The sequence below is a fragment of the Calypte anna genome, chromosome 5A, assembly GCF_003957555.1.
Source record: "Calypte anna isolate BGI_N300 chromosome 5A, bCalAnn1_v1.p, whole genome shotgun sequence".
NCBI classification, from domain to species: domain Eukaryota; kingdom Metazoa; phylum Chordata; class Aves; order Apodiformes; family Trochilidae; genus Calypte; species Calypte anna.
This window is the reverse complement of record NC_044251.1, coordinates 23101478-23114095: the sequence shown is the minus strand read 5'-3', so window position 1 is coordinate 23114095 and position 12618 is coordinate 23101478. Positions and strand designations below refer to the sequence as shown.

The 12618-nt window shown below is 33.8% G+C and overlaps 1 protein-coding gene across 1 annotated transcript in view; it reads left to right on the top strand.

Annotated features, from left to right (window-relative positions):
• The window catches only part of CEP128 (centrosomal protein 128), a 101788-nt gene that overhangs the window by 45688 nt on the left and 43482 nt on the right, over nt 1–12618 (top strand). Inside the window, exons 15-18 of the mRNA XM_030452313.1 lie at nt 1575–1739; nt 4858–5034; nt 7699–7758; nt 9870–10062. Coding sequence (XP_030308173.1) covers nt 1575–1739; nt 4858–5034; nt 7699–7758; nt 9870–10062 — 595 coding nt within the window. The remainder of the gene's footprint in view (nt 1–1574; nt 1740–4857; nt 5035–7698; nt 7759–9869; nt 10063–12618) is intronic.

Here is a 12618-nt window from a genome sequence, read left to right as displayed (position 1 = left end):
TCTCAGTACTCAATGTACTGAGATTATGATGCTTAATCTTATAATTCTGTTTCTGCTAGATCCTCCTAAAGAATTCCCAGCCAATGTCTCTCTAATGTATTTTTTCATTATTTAAAATGATATATAAACTAGGCATAGGAAATTAAGTGGTTTGCTTAATGATCTTAAATCAATTATGTATTTAGAATCTCTGAATCTATCCCTTAATTTTACTATGTGCCCTCATTTGCTTTAAAAAAATGAAATAGAAAATTCCTTCATACTGGACAGTTCTTTGAAGTATGAATCCTTAATGTAAGATAATATTTAGAGTAATATCTGTACATATAAAGTTGTATTTTTTTGTATATTTCTTTTTTAATTGTTTTCTTTACATATATAAAGTGGATGGAGTGCTTTTTTTCCTGAAGATTATCAAGTGTAGAAAATTGGTTCAATCCAGTTAATTAAATTATGATTATATCTGCCTTGTCCATACTGGAAATTAATAAAAAATAACTGTCTTCATTGTGTCTCGAAAGTCACATAAATGAGGAATTTGGTTCCTGATTTACCTCCATCTGCATAGACTTTGTAATGCAATTACCTTTAGCATCCACCGAACAATTGGTTTTATAAGGGTGTTCACAGGAAATGTTTTAGACATTGCATGCTTGACTTTGTGTCCCTGAGTTCTTGTGGACTTAGGACACCAAAGATCTTTCTCTGATTTGTCCTTCAGAGGAGCTTTTGTACTATGTTAGCTCTGGTGTCTAAATTAACTCGTAAAATTTTTCTCCTTATCCTACCTCCCCATAAAAGTTATATTGTAATTGAGAAAACAGAATTTCTGCTTTTCCTCAGGAAGTAATTTACTATGCAGTTTTATTTTTGTGTGTAACTGCATCCCACAGTTAATCTAATACGAAGCTGGTTTTGCATATTATGTGTGTAATTTCTTTCCTTTGTGGTTTTTTCTTTTTTTTTTTCTGCATTTTTTTATATTCTAGAGAATTTATAGAAACTATCGGTTTCAGTCAGTTATCTTTTCCAATGGAAACCAATATACTTTACTCACTCATCTACTTAGGGCTTTCAAGCCTTTTAAATGCTTAATTTTTCTCTGCAGTGCATTTAATAGCATGAATAACATAAATAGCAGTAAACCCACACAATTTTAGAAATTAGAAATAGCAGAGCTTTGCTGTTGTTTCCCTCCAGATACGTTTAGTATTAGGTCCTGCAATTAAATGATAGATTTAGGCTTTCTGATTCCAAATTATTTCAGTAATGGAAAATTTGCATAAATACTGGGCTTCTTAAAGTGATGTAAGCTGATGAGAGTAGCAGAGCTGAAATGGAGAATCTGAGACTTCTGTTTACTGCTTTTCAAACACGGTATGGTTCTACAGCTCTGTAGTACCCATTTTCCATGTTCAGATAAGTGATTGCACTTTATATAACTGAAATCTGAAATATTAAATAGAATTATTCTTCTGTAATATTTTTCCATGGATCTGAAACTCTACAGTCCTGGGAATGTTTTGAAATAATACATCTAGTGACTTTGTAATCTTTTTTCCCATTACCATCAGATGGAACTTGTAGAAGAGAAAAACATAGTCAAAAGTCAGTGTCAACAACTGGAGAAGATAAAAATTGAATGTGATAAATTAACAGAAGAGTTAAGCCAAAGTGAAGAAAAAAATATAAAACTCAGGCGGAAATGTGAGTTTCTTAAACAAGAATTGGAAAAAAAGGTAAACCTACCTGGGTTTAACAATGATTCAACAGTCTGTCTGATGATAGATAACTAGAATAAATGATGAACTGTAGGAATATATGGTAATGTTAAAATAAAAATACATGTATATATGAAAAAACATACTTAGTCATACTGGAGTACCCAGTTTCTGTGTAAGTCAAAGAAGGCAAATGTGCTTTGGCTGTGTCATGAACTGTATCACTCCAAAGATTTGCTAAAACTGTTTAGGAGCAGGAATATAATCACTATTGCCTGCCCTGTTTCTAGTATAGGTAATAATGTTAAACCAAACACTTCTATTTTCTTTTTATTCACATTTTCTTAAAGTTGTAGTGCAGTTATGAATAACTGATAGCTCATTTGAAGAAGATAAGCAATCTAAGCATCGTGAAAGAAATTCCAAATAACTTGATGAAAATTATATTCTGCTGGAGTACTTAAAAAGGGCAAGTTTTTAAAGAAATTCACATCCCTTTCTTGTGCTAGCATTGTATTTCTAGAGATGGATGCTGTCTGCCAGCCCTTCTCATTGCTTAATGTTCTGGTTATTAAAATTTAATATAAAATATTAATTTTCAGCCTCACAACCTAGAGTTGTCAGGCTTTCTTTTAAAAAAAATCTAGTGATAAATACAGAGTTGCTGAAGAATTTTATTTTATAACTTTTATTTCTGCTTTCATGAGGTCTGCTTTTTTTTTCCAGGATTCCCATTTTTAACACTGGTTTTCTACAGCATTGGTTTTTTTGTTTTTTCAACATGAATGCATTTTATGTTGTGCCCGTTTTATATCTTATAACATTGCAGAAAGAGAAATTTGACTTCAGATAAGTATTTCTGTGCAGAACTGTACTTTCACCTTCTCCAGTGTAAAGCACATACCTGTCAGTATTTGAGTAATTCACATAAAGAAAACATTGAAAAAGATGGTTTTTATCTTTGAAAAATTTGATTTCATAGATTAAAGTTCAAGAAAAAGAAAAAAAAAAAAACCAAAAATTATGCATCCTGCAGGAAATGGCTTACAATTTTTAATGATATCCTAATTTTTAAAAATTTGATATCTTAGCTAGAAGGTTGTAGCTTTTCTGTGTCATTGTAGTAATTTCTCATCCTTGTGAAAGATTTTTTTTTAATAGACGTTTACATTAACTTTGTAAAAGAGGTGTGTTCATTCATTTCACATCAACCACTGGATACTTATCAAATAGCTAATTATTCATTTGCTTAATAGTTTCAGACTATTCCAATCCTAAGGCCCATGGTTATTGTAGATCCCTTGTGGCTTTTTAGGCTTTTCAGTTTGATTTTTAACTTCTATTTTCTTGTTATAAATGCTCAGTACTTATAAATGAACTTAAAATTTCATGGGCATTTTCCCACTGTAGGTGGAGTGATTATTTGGATGTGTAATTCGTTCTTTTTGTCATCCTACTTATCCTACTTATATTTTCAGGATAATGACTCAGTATGCTGTGACTACCAGCCCTGAGGAAAATTGTTGGTTTGTTTTGGTTTTTTTTAATATGGAATGAGAAAATTTCTCTTAGCTTGGTAAACTAATAGAGTGGTTTATAAACAGAACTTGTTAGACTAATTAAAAGTACCTTGAATGAAAATTCAAAATGTGTTTTTTCAGGGTTGTGGTTTTGTTGCTATAATCTCTAGTTTTAAGGAAATTTGTTTAGAGGAGTGTACATAGTCTCCTGCAGTAATCTGCAGGATTACTCCAAGGTAACCTGATATTAGGAAGATATGGTTTATAGTTTAATTGAAGTACTTTTGTACAAATTAAATGAATAAATCACGGTCTTTATCAGTTGTGGCTTTTTCACATTTGAAGTTCACCTATCTTACAAAAAACACCTATTTTGCTAACAGATGTAACACCCATAAATGCGTTACATCCTTAAAAGGAGATTGTAGTGAAGTGTCAGTCTCTTCTCCCAACTAGCAAGTGACAAGAGAAATTGGCCACAAGCTGTGCCAGGGAAGGTTTAGATAGCATCTTAGGAACGATTTTTTTTTTTTACTGCAAGTGTTCTCAGGCTCTTGAACATGCTGCCCAGGGAAGTGATGGGAATCACTGTGACTGGAGGTATTTAAAAGATGTGTAGACATGGCACTTGGGGACATGATTTAGTGGTGGACTCTTCTGTGCCATGTGTTAGTGGTTGGACTCCACGATGGTAAGAATCTTCCAGCATAAATGATTTTCTAATTTCACATTTATCCCATTTGCAGAACTTGAATTTTTGAAATTATCTGGCTCCACATGGTGTATCTTGAAAGCAGTATGGTGAGGATTTCCAATAAGTACAATTTAAACATTTGTACCTTGTTACTGTGGAGGTCCATAATTAATAAATTTTCAGCTTTACTGTTCTTACTTTTCTCACCATTATCATTGCACATACTGAAATGTGCCTGTTAGTGTTTACTCTTTGCTACATTACATCCTCTTTATCTCAGCAGCAGACAGGTGTGAGCCAATTTCAGTTCTCACCAGATAATTTTGTTATATTGGTTACAATACATAATTCAATATAAGGTTCACGTTTACAGGGTGGCTCTATGACAGATAGGAAGATAATCAAAATGTTAAGAACTTATATAACATACTGAATGATCTTTCTGACATTGGTTGATAACATAAAATGCTTTCCTCAGTGCCAGTCACTGTCCTACAAGGTACTCTTTGAATATTTTCCTGTCAGAACACAAACTGACAATAAAGGTTTCCTTCAGGGGTCTTTTGTGGTGACAAAGATGACATGCCTGTAAGTGGTTCAGTGGAAAAGATAAGGCAGTATTTGTTGCAAGCTGTCTTTCTGGTGGTGAAAAAGAGAATTATGATGGAATGTCTGGTTTTGACTCTGAAAATAGGCTCTGTGATTGTTGGGCACTTTGGTAGCACTTTCTTCATAAACGATTTGCAGGAGAAAAAGGAGAATCAAGAAAGGAACTTTTAGAAGGTATTATTTTCCTTGGCAAGGAGTTGAACTCACAGCATGAGTGAGTAGAGTGTGATTGTAAGATTAAAAGATACATGGCTAATCATCTATGAATATTATCAGTGCAATAATTTGTTTTGTTTTTCCTCTGTCACTCCAGGATAAACAGATCAGCAATGAAGAAGATCATTTGAGAAGGATGGATGAGGCCAGACTGCAGTTTAAGGATCAGCTGCATCACTTAGAAATGGAACAGGAATCCATTCTCACTATGATAGGAAGTGAAATTGATGCTGCTTGTGAAATTTTTTCTCGGGACTCCGTGGAGAAATTCAAAGTAATTCTAAGTTTTGAGAATGCTGCAGCTTTTGTTAATTTCCTGATGAATGTTTGTAGCAGAATTTGTATGCATCGTTGTCACTTATTACTTAACTGGTATAGATAATTTATGGACAATAGGATTATGGATATTTAGTTGGTATGCATGCACTTTGTTAGGTACTGGAATGGCACACTATGAAGAACTGTCCATGTGATAATTGTTACTGCTTTGTTCTCCTTTTATTTGCTTCTGTGAAATGACCTTACATCAGCCAGAATTTTGAGATCAGTTTCCCTAGGTCTTCCTAGGCCATCTTCCTGGAGGTGGAAAAATCCATAAGAAAGACCTAAAGGCTTTTAAAATTGGGGAAAAATTAAACGAGTTTTATTAAGAATTCGTTTAAAAGCTTTTGATTTTTTAAGTAGAGAAGTAATGCTGAAAGTGAAAAGAGCTTATAACCTTGTCTGTTGTGGAGCAGGTTCTTCTAGTCAGAAAATTGAGACTCAGAGTTTCAGCAAACTTGTAGCTTGATTTAAGTCTTTCCCCCCCCTCCCTTTTAGTTTTTCTGCAAGCCTATTGCCTTTTTTCTAGAGTGTTCTTAATTGTTCCCCAGGGACAGAGCCCTATCTCCCTCCCTCCAGATGATTCTTCATGACTAATCCTCTTAAATCAACATTTTACACAGCTGAGAATAAAGAAAAAAAATAGTCTGACTCAGCTTGTTGTCATACTCACTGGCATTGTGGGTACTTATATCACAAGTACTTAATCTGGTGGCTTTTCAGCCTTAACTGTTACCATAGAGTATACTACAAAAAATTACACTTTTTTTGTCTTGCTATTTAAACAGAGCATGCTCTTCACTGTGCAGTTCGTGTCCACCTGAGTGGGCTGGGCTGCTTTTGAAATAGAAATTTTTCAGCAATTTCAGAAATTTTTTTCAAGTCTTTATGATCTACTAGAGTTGCTAGATTCTAGAGCATCTAACCATGCCTTCTTAGACTCGCTTCCCACCTCCTGCAGTTTTTGTCTTCTGGATAATGTTTTGCTTAGTCCTGTTTTTACAGTTCTCCTTACTTACTTCCTTTAATTATTTATCATTGGCAAACTTTACCCAGATTTAATTCTGAGTTTTTGAATAGATAGCTAATGTGAAAACAAAAGGTTACACAGTTTTGTGATGCCTGGTCTGAAGTTTTTTTTTTTAGTTATTAAAAAGGTAAGAAACTTCCTCTGTTCCTCTATTACAATGCAGTTCTCTGTATTTTAGATATTGCCAATGTTTCTAACAGGTTTTACACAAGTTCTTTATTTCAAGAAAATGTTGCCACTACAGCTGAGGTGACCAATGAAGAATTTATTGCATAAATACTTGTATTAAGAGAATTTAAACATCAGGAATTACATTTCCTGAGGAAACATGGATTGGAATTTTTTATAATCATTGCATACTGGTGTTCTAAGCAAAGAATTCCACATGCGTTGTTCAGATTTATTTTTTCAGTCTTTTATTCTAAGAAATCTTATGCTTGCAATTACTAAACCAGTCATGCTTAGTGAGCTGAATATTTCCTACTTTGAACGTGGTTGCATAGAATGAGGCTTGCTGCCATGGGAGTCACAACTTTAAGGTATGCATTGCTTTGTGAAGTCATGGTCAACATGCTAAAGCGTTCCTTTTCTGTTCTGTCTCTCTGTGATGATAATTTACACTTATGAGTAAGTACATTATTAGGTGGTGCTGTTTACACATTTTTGGTCTCAGTGTAATTAAAACAGCCCCTATAAATACCTCTTAAAGAAATATGCTAGTTACAAAAATTATTGGACCAGGACTGAAAAAGTACATAAAGACTCACTGAATTGCAAAATGTTGGTGAATTAAAAACCCACTAGCAATTTCCCCCAACCTTTAAATTAGAGAATATCTTTCATTCTGTGAATTATTGAAGCATTCCAGCACAAGGTTTTTTTTCTTATCCACTTAGTAAAGATTATAAATTTCTTTTTTGTGCTTATCAAATATTCAAAACAAGTGATTTGTCTTTTTCATTAAAACGCTATGAGCATCATCATGGAGCAGAATTTAGAGATTTGTCCTTTTTTACTTTTTGGTAAGACATTTATGTTGCACATAGCATTTCTGTAGATATATTGATAGCAGATTAGTGAATAACAACAATAGGTTCCACTACTCCTGGTTTGTATGCAGCTACTGCTGTTCTGTAGAATGAAGGAAAAAACAGCTGAATAACTTTGAAGTTGGCCTTTTCTTAAGAAATTGTAATTTTAAGGTAGAGTCTCATTGTATTGGAAATACTACATTGTTTTCAAGAAAGGGCATATAGTTTCAAACTCAGAATATACACCTTGGTGAAGAGATATTTTCTGGGGGTGTTTGAAGTGCATCATTATAGAAATCTATAGATTCAGATTATAAATTTTTTTGCAACTTCAGCTGCACCTTCAAACAGAATTTTTAACGGTGAGTTTGCGTAACTTGCCTTTAAATGAGACTGATTTATTTTTAAATAGTTCTATTAAACTATTGACACATATGATTTCTGAGCTGGATTTTTAACGGAGTATTTATTTGGATTTCCAGTATGTGGGAAATCTCCTACTTACTGTGTCTAATTCTGGTTTTTATGTCTGTCTTTCTCCCCTATTATTTTGTAGGCAATCTCACTTACACCAATGGTGCTGAATGATCCTCATCGCTGGCTAGCAGAAACAAAGGTGATGTTGAAACCTCTTGAAAATTTGCTGAATAAGCTAATGTTCAACATTTATAGTCATTCAGTTGAAAGTATGTTTACAAGGCACTTGGAGAGGAAAAGGAAAAATACAAAAGCATTAATTGGCAACATTTCTGATATTTCCAAACTGCAGTTTCAAGTGATGGAATAATTTTGCATATTTTATTGTCAACAAGATATAACTTGTAAAATAAGTAGAAATACTGTTTTTATAGAAAATGCATTGAAGTAACTGCAGTGAAAGCCTTTAGATCTGGTTCAGTTATTTTTAGACAAAAATACCATGAGAACATACTCAACATGTTAAATTTCTCTTACAGAGTTATAACAAGACAAGACATTATTTTAAATAAGGCTATTATTTACTAAATATAACTTATTGGAAAATGAACTCCCCATGTTTTCTGAAGCTTTTGAATCCCATAATGTGGGTGCACACATGCTTGAAAAGTCAGTGATGAATGGTAGCTTATAACCCTTGCCTTTCATTTTGCAGCTTTCCACATGCATGAACATATTTCTTACCCAGGATCTTTTAAAAGAAAGGCGAGCAGCATCCTGGCTTGTATCAGTGTGGCCAGCAGAAGGGAAGTGATGGTGCCCTTGTACTGGCACTGGTGAGACTGTACCTCGAGTACTGGTGTTCAGTTCAGGGTCCCTCACTACAAGAAAGGCATTCAGTTGCTGGAGTGAGTTCAGAGAAGGGCATCCGAGCTGGTGAAGGGTTTGGGGAACAAGCCTTATGTGGAGAGGCTGTGGGAGTTGGGAATGTTTAGTTTGGAGAAGCAGCAGCTAAGGGGAGACATTATTGCTCTCTACAACTGCCTGAAAGAAGGTTGCAGGGAGGTGAGTGCTGGCCTCTTGAATGAATAATAGTAAGACTAGAGAAAATAATTGCACCAGAGGAGGTTTAGACTAGGTATTGGGAAGAATTTCTTTACTAAAAGAGTAGTCAGGCACTCGAACACTCTGCTCAGGGAGGTGGGCAGAGTCACCATCCTTGGAGGTATTAAAAACCTATATATATGAGGTACTTCAAAACATGGTCTAGTGGGCATGGTGATATGTATGCTTGTATATTTATTGATTTATTTATTTATATTTAGGGAAGGGTGATCTATTTGGCTTGAACGTGGAGATCTTAGAGGTCTTTTCCAACCATGACAATTCTGTAATTCTATGAGTCGTTTTCTCATGATTAAAATAGATCACAAGAAACTGTAGAAGACATGCTACTTTTTTTTTTTTTTTTTTTTTTCCATGTAAAAATGTCAAATCTCCAGAAGAGCTTACTTAAAAAGTTGCAGCTATTTGCATGTAGGGCACTTTGAAGTTATTGGTGATGTATGGTCTGTGGAAGATTTGTAGGCCAAGAAAGATTGCTGCTATCGATAGCAGAGATTAGATCAGAATGAAAGGAGAAATGTCATGCAGGAAGTATTTTCTTTATTTAAAAAACTGAAATTGGCATCTTATTAAAAAGACTTTTCCAAGAGCACTTAGCAATCATTTACATACATTTCTTACCTAAGTTTCTTTATCTACTAACAGGACGTCTAGAATGAATGACTACTTAAAAACTGTCCCTTTTTTTACTTTAAATAGGCAGTGAAATTATTATCTTTTACCACTTTTAGATTTACTATATTGACTTTTTCCCCTGTATGAACCTTAAATATAACCTGCTGCTTGAATAGAAAGGATTGATGCCAGGTTTTTTTAGAATGAGTAAATGCTTTAAATTCCTTCAATGCACAGTATAGAGTGGTATTTTGAAATGAAGTATTTTTGGTATATCTATATATGCTAATTAAATGTGAGTTTCTATGCTTACTGTAGAAAATTCATGCTTCCAATTAAAAATATTGTGTATTGCTGCTTCACATACAAATGTCAGCCAAAATATGTCTTTTGAGACTCTGAAAGTCAACATATGTCCTCTTAATATAGCTGAATGTACTCCTTTATGATTGTTATTTAGTAATAGGGAGAAATAAGTAATCTGTGACGCCAAAGATAATTTGATCAGTTAACAGATATCCTCTTATTTTCATTAGATTCTTTTTATGATCTTGTTTTTTTTTAATGTAGACTAAACTTCAGTGGCTGTGCGAGGAGGTAAAGGAGAGAGAAAATAAGGAAAAAAAGCTGCGGTGCTACTTACTGCAGAGCCGAAAACAGCTCGAGCAGTTTACACAGATGAAGGAGGCTGAACATCAGTCTCTCTTTAAACAGATAAAAAAGCAAGAAAAGCTTTTGGAAGATGTTCACAGAGAAAAAAGAGGTATGTTCCTGGTTCCATTTTTATTGATAAAAGGGAGGAAGAATTTTAGATTTCTACTGATTATAATTCCTATGGCACATTCAGATATATTATATCAAGTAGTTTATTACAAATTCTAATTTGGAAATGTGCTTGTAATCACCAAGAAAACAGTTGTAGTTTTTTTTTTTTTCTTTTGTCTTCCCTGGCGGACAAAAAAAGGCAAATATAATCAACTATGTTTTCACCCAGTAAAATAGCTGAATAACGCACGAGTTTGCAAAATAGGCAGTGGATATAGAAGTTAATTTTCAGCTGTACCATCTGAGACATTCCATGACCTGGAGAAAGAAGAAATAAGTACACAAGAAAAAAAACAGAAAAAGAGCCCACATCTGTGCACTTACTCTCGTTTCCTTAAATTGTATGTTCAAAGAACTTTGGCAAATTTTCTTCTCATTCCTATTTCCGTTTTGCAAAATAGAGCAAGACAAACTTTGGTTCTAATTTGAATTAATGGCATTAGTTATGTAATACCACATAAGCATAGTTTTCTTCCTCTCTTGACTTGTAAATCTTACTCTGGAGTGTTGTGTGTCAGGCTTGGTACTAGCATCCATGCTTGTCATGAAAGGGGCAATACTAATCACATTTTACTGTCCTGTAGAAAGTTCTGGTAGAGGTAGACTTCACTATCCCCAGCCAAGAGCCATTTTTAAGTCTCAGCTCAGGTACTTGTAGTTCAGTGTTTCAAAATTTCTTGAAGATTGACTTTGAGCAGAAGGCTTTTAGGGGTAGAGAAACAGGGTTTCATCATGAGCTTCTTATTGCAGAGTCTTAGGAAGATCTTCCTCTTTCATCATTCTGCTTTTCCTCTGTGTACAAGCTCATTTGTAGTAAAACCAGAGCAGTATAGCTAACTTGGAAACTTAAACAATTTACAGTACACCTTTATTTTCATCCTTAAAATCAGAATTGCTGCTGTCAAAAATCAGTACTTTGTGTGTGGATTTTATTAAGTGCTTGGAACATTGCTTGGAAATTGTGCGCTTATGCTGACAAATTCATGATGGATATGAACATTTTGGTTGATATAGTCTATAAATGAGGCTGACCTGTCATTTGATTTGCATTTTTTTTGTGTAATCTGTTAGAGTTGGATTTGCATTCCTCACTGTGTCATGGAATGGCCTTTCATTGTATTCTGTTGCCTCAGTTTCCCCAAAGAAGTTGTCACCTCTCAGGTTTTCTTTTCTTGTGTATTCTTTGAAAGCTTTCCTCTGACCATTCATTCATCAATACTGATAATGATGGGCTATTTTTTTTTTTTGTTAGAATAAGTACTCTCTTTAATAATTTGATCAGTAGATAGATATTGTTTTGTATTTAGATAGAAGGATGCTGTCTCATGTTAGATGAGAAGTTCTAAGTAAGTGTAGTTACAGCTTCTGGTAGCTTACTTTCGTATCAAAACTGTTTTGTGAAATATTTAAAAAACCAAAAAGCAAAATAATAATAACAAATAAAAGCATTGCTGTAAATATTTTATGGAACAATGCAGGTTATTTGTCTTACAAGAATAGTTAGATCCTGTCAAGATTTTCTTCCTCCACTTGCAAAGAACTTTGAAAGAAGTGCTTTGATCTTTCAAGCCTGAATGTTTCTATTGTTACCCTTCATTTGTTTAAAATGGTAGCGTCAAGACCCTGATGTGGTACTAATAAGTGTTTTAGTGTACTTTGAGTAATTATCTCCTAAGATGATCTCCCTGAGGCCTATTTATTTTTAAATGTAGTAGCATAGACAATAAAGCAAACCTTATTTCATTTTTAACTCTATTGTACCTAATTTGATTTAGGCTTTGTGGGAAAATTCACAGCCTGCATTTGAGTTTCAATAGTTCAGATATTATGGGAAATTATTAAACTGAAAAAAGTCCTATTCATAATAACCAATATGTAATCTCATACTTTATAGTTATAAAGGCCATTCCATTGTTTCCTACAAATATGCTCAGATCTATTTGTTACTTGTATTACAATTTCTGTAAATTTAATTAAATTCTGTTCTCTTCTGTCAACTTCTAGAAGTGAATGCTGGTAAAAAGTAGGTAAGAAAAGTGAAGTAAGAAAGACACAGTTGTTTAAAATTTTCTATATGACACAAAACTGTAAGCACGCTTTAAAATTTCACCAATTACAGCATGAGAAATAGATCTTACAAAAAGATGACAGGATGCTGCACACACTGAGGATCCAGAGCCACATTGGTATGAAGATAGCAGCAGCTGAATGTAGGCTGTTGGTGGATTTTAATGAGGTATAATTTGAAACTTGGTCACACAAGGTAGTGGTTTTTTGTTTTGGCTTTGGGTTTGTTTTTTTTTTGAGGACGGAATCAGATACTTCCATTTACAAAGCAAATTAATTACTTACACAGTTAAGCATAGTTTTCATGTGGGCAAATTTATGATTAGTTTCTTCACATTCTAATTTGTTCTGATATGATAGTCAACATATTTATGGATGCAGATGGACTTATGATTTAGCCCAATACCAGTGTATTTATTTAGCTTTA